Source organism: Brassica rapa, chromosome A09, assembly GCF_000309985.2.
Source record: "Brassica rapa cultivar Chiifu-401-42 chromosome A09, CAAS_Brap_v3.01, whole genome shotgun sequence".
Taxonomy (NCBI): Eukaryota; Viridiplantae; Streptophyta; class Magnoliopsida; order Brassicales; family Brassicaceae; genus Brassica; species Brassica rapa.
The window spans coordinates 11,709,300-11,725,406 of NC_024803.2; the positions used below are offsets into that span (position 1 = coordinate 11,709,300).

The 16,107-nt window shown below is 34.1% G+C and overlaps 3 protein-coding genes across 4 annotated transcripts; 2 read left to right on the plus strand and 1 right to left on the minus strand.

Moving 5' to 3' along the window:
- Positions 1-270: 270 nt before the first annotated feature.
- Positions 271-3,735, minus strand: LOC117128154. The gene is made up of 2 exons (XM_033279924.1): positions 3,192-3,735; positions 271-2,640 (listed from the first exon to the last, which is right to left on the minus strand). The coding sequence occupies exon 2, from the start codon at positions 2,599-2,601 to the stop codon at positions 1,879-1,881; it is 723 nt and encodes a 240-aa protein (XP_033135815.1). The 5' UTR covers positions 2,602-2,640; positions 3,192-3,735; the 3' UTR covers positions 271-1,878.
- A 2,617-nt stretch (positions 3,736-6,352) lies between these two features.
- Positions 6,353-11,267, plus strand: LOC103838661 (putative membrane-bound O-acyltransferase C24H6.01c). The gene is made up of 20 exons (XM_009115108.3): positions 6,353-6,621; positions 7,227-7,492; positions 7,566-7,624; positions 7,703-7,884; positions 7,973-8,021; positions 8,095-8,198; positions 8,292-8,356; positions 8,447-8,517; positions 8,768-8,827; positions 8,917-9,033; positions 9,144-9,268; positions 9,357-9,408; positions 9,563-9,625; positions 9,902-10,011; positions 10,105-10,197; positions 10,290-10,371; positions 10,517-10,594; positions 10,687-10,762; positions 10,838-10,887; positions 10,989-11,267. The coding sequence occupies exons 2-20, from the start codon at positions 7,387-7,389 to the stop codon at positions 11,037-11,039; spliced, it is 1,593 nt and encodes a 530-aa protein (XP_009113356.1). The 5' UTR covers positions 6,353-6,621; positions 7,227-7,386; the 3' UTR covers positions 11,040-11,267.
- Positions 11,268-11,938: 671 nt separating this feature from the next.
- On the plus strand, positions 11,939-15,690 carry LOC103838663 (pectin acetylesterase 2). 2 transcript variants are annotated; one of them, XM_009115109.2, is made up of 13 exons: positions 11,961-12,460; positions 12,569-12,817; positions 12,927-13,009; positions 13,080-13,209; positions 13,283-13,356; positions 13,440-13,526; positions 13,607-13,731; positions 13,818-13,878; positions 13,956-14,009; positions 14,096-14,173; positions 14,256-14,361; positions 14,986-15,131; positions 15,433-15,690. In XM_009115109.2, exons 2-13 carry the CDS (start codon positions 12,610-12,612, stop codon positions 15,541-15,543), a joined length of 1,263 nt encoding a protein of 420 aa, XP_009113357.1. In that variant the 5' UTR covers positions 11,961-12,460; positions 12,569-12,609; the 3' UTR covers positions 15,544-15,690. The 2 variants fall into 2 exon arrangements, with proteins under 2 accessions (XP_033136138.1, XP_009113357.1); XM_033280247.1 differs by lacking the exon at positions 15,433-15,690 and having other exon boundaries at positions 11,939-12,817; positions 14,256-14,390; positions 14,922-15,137.
- Positions 15,691-16,107: the final 417 nt, after the last annotated feature.

Sequence of the window (16,107 nt, forward strand, 5' to 3'; positions counted from 1 at the left end):
TGATGGGAAAGTGTGTTTTCCGGTTTTGACGGAAAATAACATTTTTTACACGATTTTGGCGAAAAGTGTAGTTTTACGATTTTAGGGGAAAATTGCATTTTTTCGGTTTTGACGAAAAAGTTCCTTTTTACGATTTTGTGGAAAAGCTCGTTTTACGGTTTTGTCAGAAAAGTGGGGGGGGGGTTTACGGTTTTGGCGGGAAAGTGTGTGTTTTGCAGTTTTGGCGGAAAGTTCATTTTTATGATTTCGGTGGGAATTTGTGTTTTTTTCAGTTTTGTCGGAAAATTGTGTTTTCCCATTTTGGCAGGAAAATGTGGTTTCGACGGAAAAATTGTTTTTTTTTTGGTGAAGATTCACCCTCACCTAAATGCTTTGTGAATACACACTCTCATTTGAGTGAGAATTTGAGATGAGTTTTTACAAATGCAGTTGGGTGATCCATTTAGAACATTTTAATGTACAAAACTAACATCGATTTGCATCTTTACCTAGATGGATCAACTAGATGAAAAAACAAACATCACCTTAATGTTCCAAATACATCGGTTCCTGTCAAATGCCAAAGGAAGTAAAGCTATCTTGTGAATTTTTGCTATGGCAAACCTGATTTGGTAGAGTACTGGCATGTTCTCTCTCTGGTAACCGCGTAGACTCAGTTCGTGTTTTGTCATGTTCAGTTCTAGTTTAATAACATTTCCAAAAATTAGTTGAAGCCAATATAATTCAGGTTTCGATTTTAACGTATTGTTTTTGTATTTAGTTAAACCCGAAAACAAAATAAAGATCGAGTGAAACAATGACCAAAAATTTAAAAAAAAAAATGTGAAGTGAAAAATGCTCCAGTCACAATTATTTTTGGTTATAGTGTAATTTTGACAAGTGAAATTAGAAAGTCACACATATGAAGGAAATTCATGGAATCGTATGTGATATCCATAACATATCCTCTGCGTTAGTCAAAATCTCCTTTTCTCATGTTCATCGTGATCTCAACGGAGAAGCCGATGCGTTGGCAAAGGCCTCCTTGAGAGTTATTTCTGTTTAAGCCCAATCATGGATATACTTGGACCTGAGGCCTTCTCATATTAATGAATGAATTTATGACAAAAAAAATAGAAATTAGAAAGTCACACAAAGAAATTAGAAAACAAAATTCAAAACTATATCCAAACACATTATATTTGATATATTCGAAACAATAACACATTGAATCCGATAAGTTGGACTATATAGAAGAAAGAGGAGCACCAAATAAAGAAATATATTAAATTAAATATTTGAATTAGTTTTCGGATTATTTTTTGGGTCAAACAGAGTAAAACAATTTTTTTTTCAAAAGCAATAAAAATGAATTCAAACCCATACGTAAATAGGCCCACATCAGTTATTGGGAGGCCTTCACAAAATGCGGCTGCAACTGGAATGCATTTTTTTTGAATTAAAACTTCCTGAATGCTTAATTTATGTGCATTCTAAAAAAAATTCACCAATTACAATTAAAAAATAGAATGTGTATTCCATTTCATTTCATAACATTCCATACCATTCGAGAAAAAAAATTAAATATCATTTGAAAAATCATTCCAAATCAAAAACGTTTTGGAATAAGTGGAATGCTGATTCCATTCCATTAAATTCCAGAAATAATAATTCCTATCATTCCACATATTCCTTTTAGTTGTTACCAGTTACACCCTAAAAGTTTAGTGGTAATTGTCAAGCTGAAAAAAACGACCACCACCCGATAGTAGAGATGGCAAACGAGCTCACCCGCAACCAAATGGCCCGCCCCGCCACGGGCTCAAGTTCAGTCGGGTCACAGCGGGCTGGCCCGCCGCGGGATGCGGTACCGAGAAGCATTGACCAATCCCGCCCCGCCTATTGCACAGGTCTTTGCGGGCAGGCCCGCGGGTCACCATGCCTTGGAAAGAGTTTGCATCTGTCACGATGCCTTCTCAAACCACTTGTTCCATGCCCGTGGGAACTCCATGCATAGTCATTCTTACAATAATTGCATTTAGTTTTCTCCTCACCATTGGATTTTCGAATCTTAGTAAAATGGGGCCATACATCAGACCATTGCCTACCCTCCTTCTCGTTCTCCATCTCGTCCTCCATCTCGTCCTCTTCAAATTCACCTTCCAAATCAAGCTGCTCCTCTTGAATCTTCTTCTTATTCTTACCATTGCCTTGTGTCAGCCTGGAACTCTTTCTCCCCCCACGGATGGTAAAATGAATAGATTTGGTTTTGGTTTTCCTTTTACTCGCCTTAGGAGACGAAGACGATCCAATGCCACCGTCTAGAGTAGACTGTAACATTGGTTTCTTTGATTTCAAGGCTCGCACGGTTCCGCAGGTGGCTTGTTTGCGCAGAGTAGTAGCTTGGGTTGGTGGAGGAGTGATTTCAACATCACTATCATCTTCATCATCAGCAGCTTGAATAAGCCTTCTCTTCTTTCTTTGCTTCTTTTTTGCTCCATCAGATGAACCATCATCAGCCTCATCATCTGCCAAAATAACTCCAAGGACTCGCTGGCTCTCTAAATCCATTGTATTCAACGGTGTGAAATTTGGATCGAAACTTGAACCATCATCTGTCATCTCTTTCTCTCTTCTTCGTTAGAGTTAGAGTTTAGGTTTCTGCGTCGTTTTTTTTTTGCTTAGGTCGTGAGTCGTGAGTTTAGCCTTTTAGGTAATATTGTTTAGGGTTCTGTTTGTATTTTTATGCAATTTTAAAAATTATAGCAATTATTCTCTTATTTCTCATTGGTCAGAGACTCAACCATTATAAGAAATTTTTATTATCTAAACTATCAGACGTAAAGATCAAGTCTCATACTCAAGTCCTATCAAACTATCAAACTAAACAATCAAGAGCAAGAAACCATATCATATGTAAGAGACGATCAAGAACAAGCAACCATCCACGCATAGACGATCAAGTACTAGTAAGTAGTAACCTATTACCTAAATTCTATCATCTATAAGAACACAAGAACACAACAACACAAGAAACAAAAAGATCTATGTACTAGTAACCTATTACCTAAATTCTATCAGCTATAAGAACACAAGAACACAACAACACAAGAAACAAAGAGATCTATGTACTAGTAACCAAGTATCTAAATTCTATCAGCTCTTATCATAAGAAATGGAGACGACATAAAAAAAATAGAACAGAGACTAACCTGAGGTCCTTTGCCTTATAGATCGGAATGCAAGTGTGAAGTGTCCTTTGCATTCTCATATCGTTCTCCTCCTTGATCATAATACAATCCCCCACTCATCATATGTCATTATAAAGAAAAAGTTTTAGAAAATATATGACTAAAATCACTTGAGTTTATATGATCAGGACATTAAGAAACAACAGGCCGAACATACTTCTGATTTCAATATCAAGACCGAACAGAGCGAAAACAGAGTATAAAAACAAACATCAATATTCTTGTTCACGCAGACATCGCAAAAGATGAGAACAAACAACAATATTCTTGTTCACGCAAACATCAAAAATCTTTGGATTGTTACAAACACTTGTGTTTAACTCATGATGCGAACAAACAACAATATTCTTGTTCACGCAAACATCTCAAAAAAACTCCATATATTCTCGATAAGAAGCTGTTTGATAAGAGATAACAATGAGACAGGACAACTTACACGATTGGTCAATGTGTAGCCGGTTGATAAGAGACAAAACAGACCCAATAACTTGTTCTTCTTTCACTAAAGATCATGTAATCGACAATAAAGAATTAGGGAATGAATTTTTTATCTGTCCTTACAAATTAAATCACAGTAATGAGCAAAAGAACATGTAATCGAAAAATTTATCCTTACCTGAATGCATTGATGTTCATCAGCAACATCAAAAGGCCCTTAGTTCTTGAATCGTGGCTCAAAAGGAAAGAAATAAGATGAAACAGCGAAGAGACTAGAGATGGATCAAACGAGAAGATGAAGAACATGCATAGAGAAGTTGTTTTCGTGACGGATCAAAGAAGAGGAGAAGCCATTTCTCTCACGGTGAGAGCTAGAAGAGATCGGCTTTCCAATCGCCTTCTCTCTCACCGTTCGAGCTGGAAGAGATCGTCTTTGGCGGAGCCCGCGCGTCCCGCGGTACACATCGAGCCAATCCCGCGTCTGGCCTAATACCGCACAAGCCTTACCCGCAAGGCCCGCTTAAAATTCGGGCCTGTGTCTTAGAACCCAATCCCGACCCGAAGCAAGTTCACACGGGCCTGGCCCGCGGGCAGGTTCTTCTTTTGCCATCTCTACCCGATAGGGATGTTGTCGTGGGCTCCTTTTTATAGGGTTAACCCGGCCAACATGTGATTTTATAACCCTAAATCCGTATTTTTAGGTGATGATTGTTTGGATGGTTTTTAGATTTTAGATTTTTGTTTTGGTTTTTAGTTTTTAGTTTTTGGATTTTAGATTTTAGTTTTTGGTTTTTAATTTTGCAGTAGATTTTAGTGTTTAGAAAAAACACGAATGATGATTTTAGTTTTCGGTTTTTTTTTTGTTTTTGGTTTCCGTTTTAAAAATTAATAAAATATTTATTTTAAATTTGTGGTTTTTGAGTTTAATGTAGTTTAGTTTTAGAAAAAAACATGACTAGTGATCTTTTAGTTTTAATTTCACTATATATATTTTTAAAAAATTTGAAATATTAATTATTACGTACTATGAAAACAACAAATAATACAAAATATTACAACTTAAAATATATTTATTAATTTAATAAAATTATTTCTAAAGAAAAATATAATTCAGTATATATATATATATATTTTATTGTCATATATATATATGTGAAAATACATAATCAATGTAGTTCAAAAAAACAACACATAATTAATAATTAAAATTTAAAACAAAATTTTTTTTTTATTTTGAATATGTTCTATAATTCAAATATTATAGAAAATATATTAAATGTTATATTTTAAAATTCTATTTAATTCTACACGTATTAAACAGTACACAATTGATATTTAGTTTATTATTTAAACATACTAAATAAAATTTAAATATATTTTATATGTTTCGCATACTGTATAAAATTTATGTAATTCAATTACTATAAAATAAACCTGGGTTTACATAATACAAAATCAAATTCTAGTGTAATAAATATATGATACTTATAACTAACAAATTTCATAAACTTTGCTATATTTTTATGATACAAAATATTGATTTAAAGCATTATGGAAATAATTTACACTAACAAAACTCCAATAACGTGATTTTAGAAAATAATTACTTTTTGTGAGTTTTTATTTGTTTAATAAAAATTTTAAAGTGATTTTATATAGGTCTATAGACCGAACTGAAGTATTCCGGGTACCCTATATAAATAGATTTCTATATCCCCTATATAAATATATTTTAGTTTTAATGTCTATTAAAATCAACCTAAATATATAAGATATTTATAAATTGTCCAAAATACTTGAAAATATATACTAACAATCAAAATTAAATGTCTAAAATAGCTAAATTAATATACTCAAAACACCAAAAATACTTAAAATATCAATTGATTATTTATCCAAATATTCAAACCAAATCAAATTATATGTTAAGTTTAGGTATTTTGACATATGTTATTCAAATTTGTATGTAATATACTATTTTGTTTATAGATTTTAAAAAATTAAGTATATAATGAATTTTTAAAAAAGAAAAAGACTAGGATAGCACCAAACCAAGTTTTTGTTCCCAAAATAGCACTCAAGGCTCAAAGTCACAAAAATAGGTTTCATTAAAGAGGTAAATATATACTTATACCCCTTGGGTTAATTAATCCAAATCTTAGGGTTTAGAGTTAAGGAGTGGAGTTTTGGAATTAGGGTTTAAAATTTTATAAAAAATAAATACTAAAATAAAAAATAAAAATTTTAAAAACAGTTTCAAAAAGTATTTTTAAATTATAAAAAGAAAATTTGAAAGAAAAAAAAAAAAATTTGAAAAAAAAAATTATAAAAATTTCGAATCACATAATCTGAAACTATAAAATAAAAATTATTTTTTTTTATTTTTATTTATTTTTATTTTTATTTATTTTTATTTATTTTTATTTATTTTGTTTGTTTATTTAATTTTAAACCAAGGGTATTAGGAATATTTTACCCTTTAATGAATGTCATTTTTGTGACTTTCTCCTTCTAATGCTATTTTTGAGACATAAACTTCAAAAAGTGTTATTATTGACAATTGCCCTATTTAAAATTTTAAAATAATTTTAATGGGTTATCCGAACCGAACCCGCAAATATCTGAACCCGAACCGAAACTTAAAAATACTCGAATGGAGCTGAAATCTTTGACCCCGAAAACCCGAAACCCTAATAGCCTCTAACCGAATCCGAATGGGTATCTAAACACCCACCTCTAAAAATAACTAACTTGTTAACAGCTAAAAAAGAGAAAAAAAGGTGCACGTAAATCTCTATATTAATTAATATGGATTCTGGTTTCTGTGGGTAAAATGGTAAAAGGGTTAAAAATCTGGTTTCCCTACGGAGTAAAGGCCATTCTGAATCAAAATCGAAGGTTATCTCTCGATCAAAGGCCATATGTTCTTGTGAAGACGAAAACGAAATCAAAGGTTATCTCTCGATCTTCTGGGTTATCTTCTCTTAGATGTTGTAGACTTGTAGTTGTAGATGAGTCCTTGCTTAGATCAGTAGATGTTCGCTTTTGAGTTTTGACAATGTAATCAATGAACTCTGGACTTGATTTGTATTGGGTCAGCTGTGAATTTTATGATTTTTGGATTTGATTTTGAAACTGAGTAGCTCTGTGTTGAGTCTAAGATCCGGGTATTAGTTCTTCAAGGTTAGTCCTTTTCCACCTCTCTTATAATAGCTTACACTTTGGTGTGTAACCTGTAAACTGCTTTAGCTCTCTGTGCATTTCTTTTACAATGCTGAATCTCTTGAGGTGAATAAACTTCTTTTAATAGCTTATACTTTTTATTTCCATCCGTATATACATGAGAGCCATGTATAATGATTGTGTTTAGTCCCTTTCTTGTTTTGCTTCAAAGAACCCATTTGTATGTTAGTTCACATGTTTGCATTAATAATCTGCTTGTTACGTTGTGGGTTTCTTTGACTGTTTTAGGCTTTGACTGTTTTAGGCTTTTAACTCATGAATCAAGCATCTTGTTGTTGGCTGTGATAAACTGATTCTGTTGCTGGCTTGTTGCAGAGCAACGAGTGTTGGAAGAGAGTCAAGAGACTTGGAGAGCAACAAATGTTGGCGACTTGGAGAGTTTGAGTCTCGCACCGGATGATCTGCGCCAATAGTCTCCGGCGAGGTTAATCACTCATTTCCAAAACTGTATGTCAAAAAGCATCAAAGATCAGTCATGGATCGGTACGCAAAGTGGAAACAGAGAGAGCTTCTTCTTATACTCTTCTACGCCGTCGCTTTCTACGCCTATGCTCTACGGATATCCCTTCGTCTCTCTCACGGTAAACCTCCATTTTCACACCACAACAATCAATTTTAGGGTCCCATTCTTCTAATTTGGTGATGCAATTTTAGATCATTACTTGAAGCTCCGCGGTTTAGCTCCTGGCTGGCTCATCCCTAGTCGACGCAATGTAATCCTCTGATTCCTTGTTTTCCTTTTTTTGTTGTTGTTGTGAATCTATAAGCTTCATTTCCTGTTTTGAACTTAGGATGTATCCGATGCTCAATGGAGGAACTTCCGCGGAAACTTGCCAATTCTCAGCTTCGTTTTCGCTGTTTTCACCGTGATTGCAAATGGATCTAGGTCTCTTTTCAAATTGAAAGCCAAAGGAATGGCCATCTTGTGGCTTTCCTTGTCACTTGTATACTTGACTTACTTACATGGAGCTTGGTAATACTGATTCCATCTCTTTCTTTTGCCTCCAAGCATCACATTCTATATTAATCTAAGCTAAGTTGCTTCTATATTTTCCTTTCAGCGTCATTTACATTCTCTCCATCGCAACGGCTAATTTCCTCCTTGTTAAGGTATGTTCCTAGCCTTTAAATTTTAAGCTTGGGCATGTCAATAGTTCTTAACTGTCTATTAACATAAGCGCAGGTTCTTGCGCGGAAAAAGTTCTTTCCTTTCATGCTTTGGGCTTTCAACTTATTCTTCCTCTTGTGCAATCGTATTTATGAAGGCTATTCCTTCTCCATTTTCGGGTGAGTCTTGTTCTTATTCGTTTGGCATATAGTTGGAGTTATCGTGGTTGCGCTAAAAGCCAACACTCTGTCTATTTTTCTGTTTTATCCAAGGCGACAGTTTGAGTTCCTGGACAGCTTTCGGGGCACATTCAGATGGCATATATGCTTTAACTTTGGTATTTTTTTAACCCTGCAAATTTCTCTCTGTCAACTCGTAGCTTGGTATGTTCAAAACCTCAGTTTCGCTTTAATATAATTTTATGCAGTCGTTCTGCGAATGATAAGTTTTGGATATGATTATCACTGGGGTCAACTGGATTCTCATTTTGATCAGGAGGTGAGTTCCCTTTCATGACTCGGCTCTTTTTTTTTTTTGTAAGAGAGAATGGAGAATGTTAGATAGGAAGACATAGTCGTCTCTCATTAGTTTTGGTCTCCAAGCCTATAGACAAGAGCTGGTGTATTCTTATTTGCTAATTGTTTTCTTTTGTTCTATCTGTTAATTTGCGCGTCTATAGTGTTTCCCTGAGCAACTGTCTACAGCTTGTAGTGTAGCCATCTCTTATTTCTCTATTTTGTTCTTGCAGAAACACGTAACTCGTTGTTCGTTATGCAAGTTGGGGAAGACTTGCTACGTAGTTCGACAGGTTGACTACATGGCACCCGCCTTTCAGTTCTATCATTTATGTTCTTTTGCTATTGCATTACTAATCTCTACCGTGGTATAAATTGTTAGGAGAAAGGTGTAGCAAGTGACAGCAGCTGCAGTTTTACTTTATACCTTTGTTATTTGGTCTATGCCCCCTTGTACCTTGCAGGGCCAATTATAAGCTTCAATGCCTTTGCTTCTCAGGTATGCATTTTTTATGCCTTCAGTCTTTGTTAGTCTTTAACACCCTTCTTTTTTTTTCGTAATTGGTCTTGTCTTCATGAGCTCTCACTACAAGTCGGTGTTCTTTACAGCTAGATGTGCCACAGAATACTCATTCAGTGAAAGATGTTGCTCGATATGGATTGCGTTGGTTATTCAGCTTCTTGCTGATGGAACTTATGACACAATTCTTCTATTACAATGCCTTTGTGATCAGGTGAAACGCTTTTCAAAATTACCGTGAAATTTTTTATTTTTTATATCTTAGCTTTACAAGCTGCTAATATCTTTGCATTTTGTGACAGTGGTCTGTGGAGAGAATTATCTCCTGTGGAAATATTTATCGTTGGATACGGAGTAAGAGATTATTGATATATGTTTTTGTTTAGCAAAGCAAAACTGCTTTTTACTAGACAATTTAATATCGTCTCAAGAGGCTATAACTTTGTTTTGTGGAGAAAAACAATGTTCAATACAATACTGATCTGTATAGCTCTTTGTGCTTCTATAGGTACTAAACTTCATGTGGCTCAAGTTCCTTCTTTTATGGAGATATTTCCGCTTCTGGTCTTTGGTATGCTCCTCTAAATTTCAAAGGCACACCCAGTCTAGATATCATTTTATTATTCTAAGACCGTTGTTGGTAACAATAGTTCTGTAGTCGTAGGTTAGTTTAAACATCACGTATATGTTTTGCTCAATGAATTTTCAATAGCCAAATTGTCCACTATAAGCTAGAAATTCCGGGCATCACTGAATACAAAATTAGCATATATCAAAAGGAACTCAAAGAACATAAACGAGGATTGAAAAGGTTCTGATGTGACAACTGTAAACCATTTTCTTTCAGGTGAATGGCATTGAAACTGTTGAGAACATGCCGAATTGCATTAATAATTGCTATAGCCTGGAAACATTCTGGAAAACCTGGCATGCATCGTTTAATAGGTGGCTTATCAGGTGAGAATAGTTAACCCTTTCAACTCAGATCATCGCTACATCATTTTCTTTTAATGTCATCTTGTGAAGAGTACGTTAACAACTTCCATTTAGGTATATGTATATTCCTCTGGGTGGATCACGAAGAAAGTTTCTGAATGTGTGGGTTGTATTCACATTTGTTGCCGTGTGGCATGATTTAGAATGGTAATTATCTGTGGCCTTCGTATGATTCCTTTGGGTTGAATGAACTATTCTATTTAACTTCTCATGTGGTTGATTGTTTCGTTTGCAACCAGGAAGCTTCTTTCATGGGCATGGTTAACATGTTTATTCTTCATGCCAGAAATGTTACTGAAATCAGCATCCAATGCAATTAAGGTCAGTTAAACAACGAGTGTTTTATTCACTTTCTTAGGAGCCTATCATTAGTGTCCAAAGGCGAATAAAAACCTCCTTAATTCCATTGAAGTTTAGAGTTCTTTTCCATGGAAAGTGTAGTTAAACTCGATAAGCACTGTTGCAGGTTCAGAGTGCTTTTGGAGAGTTTCTCCTTCGTGAACTCAAGGCGTTGTCCGGCGCTGTGACAATCACATGCCTCATGGTAAATAGCATTTTCTGAATACTCTTAGTCCATTTGGTTGTAGTTTGGCTCTATATTGATGCTGACAAATAATTTTTTTTTCAATTTTGCAGATGGCAAATCTTGCTGGCTATGTCATTGGACCATCAGGTCTAAGCTTGTTTGTCTCCAGCTTTCTTAGTACAGAAGGTATGAGTGAAGGTCAGCGGTTTTCAGTCCTTGTTTACGTTCATTGCGTTAATGTTTATCCATTTGATATCGTAGGATTACCTGTTCTAGGCGGGGTGTTCTTTAGCTTTTACGTGGGTACAAAGGTAACTAATGCATATAAATGATTGTTTCTTCGTTTCATAGAGCTTGATATTGTAGTGTGAAAGTTGCCAAGTGCCAACGTTACTTTTGTTTCTTTTTGAAGCTGATGTTTCACATCCAGGACTTGAGAAGTGGGGTACATAGCCCGAGGTAGCCGAAGCAAGGAATTGTAGTTTCATTATTGATTGTTAGGTGTAATTTGTGTCAAGTTTTGGTTGGAGTAAGTTGCACAAAAAAAAGTTTTGGTTGGAGTAAGATACTGTGTTTTTCTTGCTGAAAGATGCAAAACAAAATCAACTTTTGCAAATGGGTTTTTTTCTTTCTTTTGCTGTCATGCCTAACTCCACATTCATCAATCACTAACAGTCATCAAGACTTGCCATATTGGGTGTACGTAGATGGAGTTCTGTGCAGCTGAAATTTTGTCTCCAAAGCACCCACATGATCTCAAAACAACAATTGAAAGACACCAAGTCTCTTTGAAACATTTTCTTAGGCGCAATAACAAGTAGTTTCGAGAAACCTTTGAATTTGAAAGAGAGGTGACGTAAATTAGGCATGGGTATTTTTAACATACCTGAAATCCGAACCAATCCCAAATCGAAAATTCATATGATCAGACACAATCTGCTAGTAAAAAAAATATTCAAACGGATCTAAGAGCTAGATATTTTCAGGTTTAGGATCTGAATATTCAAAATTAGTTAAATCTATTAATTTTTACATATGTTAAGATAAATTTTTTTGGTCAGCATATGTTATGATAATTTATTTAGATTATTTTAGAGATTTTTTGTAGTTTTTCTTTTTATTATTTCGTAACTTTTTATTAGACTAGTTTAACTAGATTTTAATTAGATTTTTAAATAATTTATACAGTTTTGAATATTTTTTGGCACTGGTAATAACCGATTCAAATTCGACCCAAAATTAGTAAAAACCAAATGAAATTTATGAACTTAATACCAAAAATCTGAATCAATCGAACACAATCCAAAGGGAACATCGAACTCCCATGTATAGTGTAAATGTAAGGTAATAAATGGTTTAGGGAACAGAGCGTTCATGATTGATTAAATTACCGATTTCCAATAGAGAAACTGATTAAGACATTGAGGAAAACCATTTGTCCCTACCCAACCAAACAATAACAGGTTGAGACACCTCTGCTTTTTGATTATGTGGCTCCAAACAGAATTCTCTGTTTAGACGTAAGGGAATTGCATCAAGGATAGTGACAATGCTAAACATAGAATATGATTGTCACAGGATGACGAGTAATTTTCACTAGTTACCAAATCATATTAATTACCAATAAGGACAAAAAAGTGGCAGCTTCCTAAGCATCTGAACCTAAATTTTCTGTAAACAATGGTTTAATTTAAAGGTACAGAAATTATATATGAATGTGAAAGGAATAGACTTTAGGTCAGCTCGGAAACAATTGCAATCTGTCTGTAACATTCTGCGATCTGATCTCTGCATAACCAAATTTATATTTAACTTTTGCTAGATCTTGATCTGGAATCTTTTGTCAAATGCAACTAACTATCTTGTTTAAGTGTCACCAGTCCGGTAATTTAATGTTATTTTCAATTAATCAAAATAAAATAAAACGTTTTGTAATAAATGCTCTAGATCTCTCTCTCATCAAAGTAACTTTTCATTCTCTTATAAACCAAGGTTTATGATCAAGTTTCGAAACGCCTTGTGTCTCCACTGAAATGAAGAAGCTACTATTGAGTTTGACTCTGTTTGGTCTCACTCTCCTAATCCTCCCCGTAAATGGGATTATGGAGTTTGATGAAATGGAATGGTTTACAAGTTTCAATGGAACAAAGGTGTTTAAGACAGAAAGTGATGTTTATTCTGAAGCGAAGTTTCCAATGGTAGGACTCACTCTTATTCAATCTGCTGCTGCTAAAGGAGCAGGTAAATATCTTCTATAATATGATCTTATCCATCTCATTTGGATAATATATGTTACTTGCTACACACTTCTTCAAATATTATTCATAACATCATTTTGTTTTTCTTGCAGTGTGTCTAGATGGAAGTCTTCCTGGATACCACTTGCATCGCGGGTTTGGTTCAGGAGCAAAGAATTGGCTAGTTCAATTGGAGGTTTGCTGCATCATAAAAATAGTGTCTATGTACATAGATATGAACATGATCGTGTTTTATGTTTTCACAGGGAGGTGGATGGTGTGATACCATTAGAAATTGTGTATACCGCAAAACAAGTCGTCGTGGATCGTCTAAGTATATGGAGAAAAATATGCCTTTTACAGGAATCCTAAGTGACAAAGCCGCGGAGAATCCAGGTTAGTAACTAATAAATCACTCTGTATAATGTTTATCTCTGTTTAAGCTGCCAATACAAATGTTTGTCTGCAGACTTTTATAACTGGAATAGAGTAAAAGTTAGGTACTGTGACGGTGGATCCTTTAGTGGAGACAGCGAAAATAAGGTTAGCTTAGCTTTAAGGTTAAACATGAGTTTAAAAAAATGGTAACTGTGTTGATTAACGTTGTTTCTTGTATGTAATTTTAGGCTGCAAAACTTCAGTTTAGAGGAAAAAGAATATGGTTAGCTGCTATGGAAGATTTGATGGCAAAGGGAATGTGTCAAGCTAAACAGGTAAATCATCCTTTTTTTATTTTCTTTTTGTGTATTTTCGTATATTTTGCTATGTTTTAACCTTTAGGTCATCACATTAGGCACTGCTCTCTGGATGTTCTGCTGGAGGTCTTGCCGCGATTTTGCGCTGTGATGATTTTGGGGATATGTTTTCTCCTTCCACTAGAGTGAAATGTTTGAGTGATGCTGGCTTTTTCCTTGACGCGTGAGTGATTTAGTTTCATTCATTACTTTGATATATATATATATATGCACATATATTGACTTGGTTTGTAAGCTATGTAACTGAAGCATCGATGTCTCTGGAGGTCGATCTCTTAGGCGTTTATATGCTGGTGTAGTGAAGTTACAGGTAAGAACACTGACATATGCAATGTGTTGCACTTTGTCTCGAGAATAGTAACTGAAAACTGCGTGATGTTTCTACAGAATCTGGAAACAAAGCTCTCTAAGGACTGTCTAAACCGTCTTAATCCAACTTCGGTATGTCTTATCTTCTTCCTATCTTTGTAACAAAACTAGGTATGGTAGGTATATTTATAAATATACTTAATGATTCAAAATTGCAGTGTTTTTTCCCACAAAACCTAATCAACCAAATCAAGACTCCATTGTTTATTCTAAATGCTGCATACGATTCGTGGCAGGTTTGTTTATATTCTCTTCTTTAATCCTCAGTTTGATCTACAAAAAAGGCAAAATGTGTAGTTTGATATATTGTTTGTACAGATCCAAGAGAGTTTAGCTCCCAAATCTGCAGATCCAAGTGGAAGTTGGCATGATTGCAGACTTGACTACACCAAGTGCAATGCAACTCAGATCCAGTTCTTGCAAGGTGGCACATGAGCTATTAATGTTTTTGATTTTGAATAAGGGCAATTGTCAATAATAGCACCTTTTGAAGTTTATGTCTCAAAAATAGCACTAGAAGGAGAAAGTCACAAAAATGACATTCATTAAAGGGTAAAATATCCTTAATACCCTTGGTTTAAAATTAAATAAACAAACAAAAATAAATAAAAATAAATAAAATTAAAATTAAAAAATGAAAAAAAGATTTTTTTTTTTATAGTTTCAGATTATATGTTTTCAGATTCGAAATTTTTACAACTTTTTTTTTTTTTTTTCAAATTTTTTTTTTATAATTTAAAAATACTTTTTAAAACTGTTTTTAAAATTTTTATTTTTTATTTTAATATTTTTATTTTTATAAAATTTTAAACCCTAATTCCAAAACCCCACCCCTTAACTCTAAACCCTAAGGTTTGGATTAATTAACCCAAGGGGTATAAGTGTATATTTACCTCTTTAATGAAACCTATTTTTGTGACTTTGAACCTTGAGTGCTACTTTGGGAACATAAACTTGGTTTGGTGCTATCCTAGTCTTTTTCTCTTTGAATAATCAACTAAGCCAATTTTGTTTTTTCTTGTTCGTACTTTTGAAACATGTGTGACAGGTTTCAGGACTCGTATGGTAAATTTAATCAAAGGTTTCGCGAAGCCGAGTAAGAACGGAGTGTTTCTTAACTCGTGCTTTGCTCATTGCCAAACAGAGAGGCATGACACGTGGTATTCCCAAAACTCTCCTGCGGTTAACAAAAAGGTAAGGAAGATTTTTGGTCTTTTACTATTAATCATGATTCAAATATCTTTGGTCTTTCGACTATAACCCATTAAAAAGCTACAAACATTATGCAAATTTCCAAATTAACATTTTAGCTAGAATTGTTGTTTGAATTTTGTATTGGTCCAGTTTAGCCGTTGTTCATTGGTTGACATGAATATTTTGGAGATAATGATATTTTGGCCACATGCTAGATTTATTCACGCTACTTACAGTGACAATTTGTTATTTATGGTTTAATTTCAAATAGTAATGCTGTTTGTTGTACATACGAAAACAGGGGATTGCAGTAGCTGTGGGAGATTGGTATTTCGAAAGAGGAGGAGCAAAGCTCATAGACTGTGCTTATCCTTGTGACAAAACTTGCCACAATTTAGTCTTTAGAGGATAACTTACTCTCTCTTTTTTTTTGGCATTCAAATCATTTTTCCTTCTTTAAAGAGCATTCCTTATTTATGCAAACAATGAAAGAAAATAAATTCATTTGATATATTTTCCCTAGAATGCTGTAACTATCAATAGTCATGTGTGTGTGTTTTTAACATCAAACGACTATCTATAATTCAAATGTGGTTGGAATAACCAGACGTGAATAAAACAACCAATAAAATATATATCCTTATGAAAAATTCTTGCTATCTTAATTAATGAATCAACCGACTTGTTTACTGATCGGGACTAGTAAAAAATTTTGAAGTCTTGCTACCTTCTCTTTAAAACTGATATCTCCTCAGTTTTGTTAAAAAAATCTTTGCCACACTGCTAGAGTGCTAGGTCATCAATCATCTTTATGAGCTCCTTGGAATATGTTTCAAATGGCTGACATGTTGAGTATTACATGTTGAGTATTCAAATATACTCTCCATTACCTATAGTAGTGCTTCTATCTCAGAATGTAATGATGTCACTCTCCTTCTCTGGTTCGTTATACCCATAATTTTAATTCTATCCATAA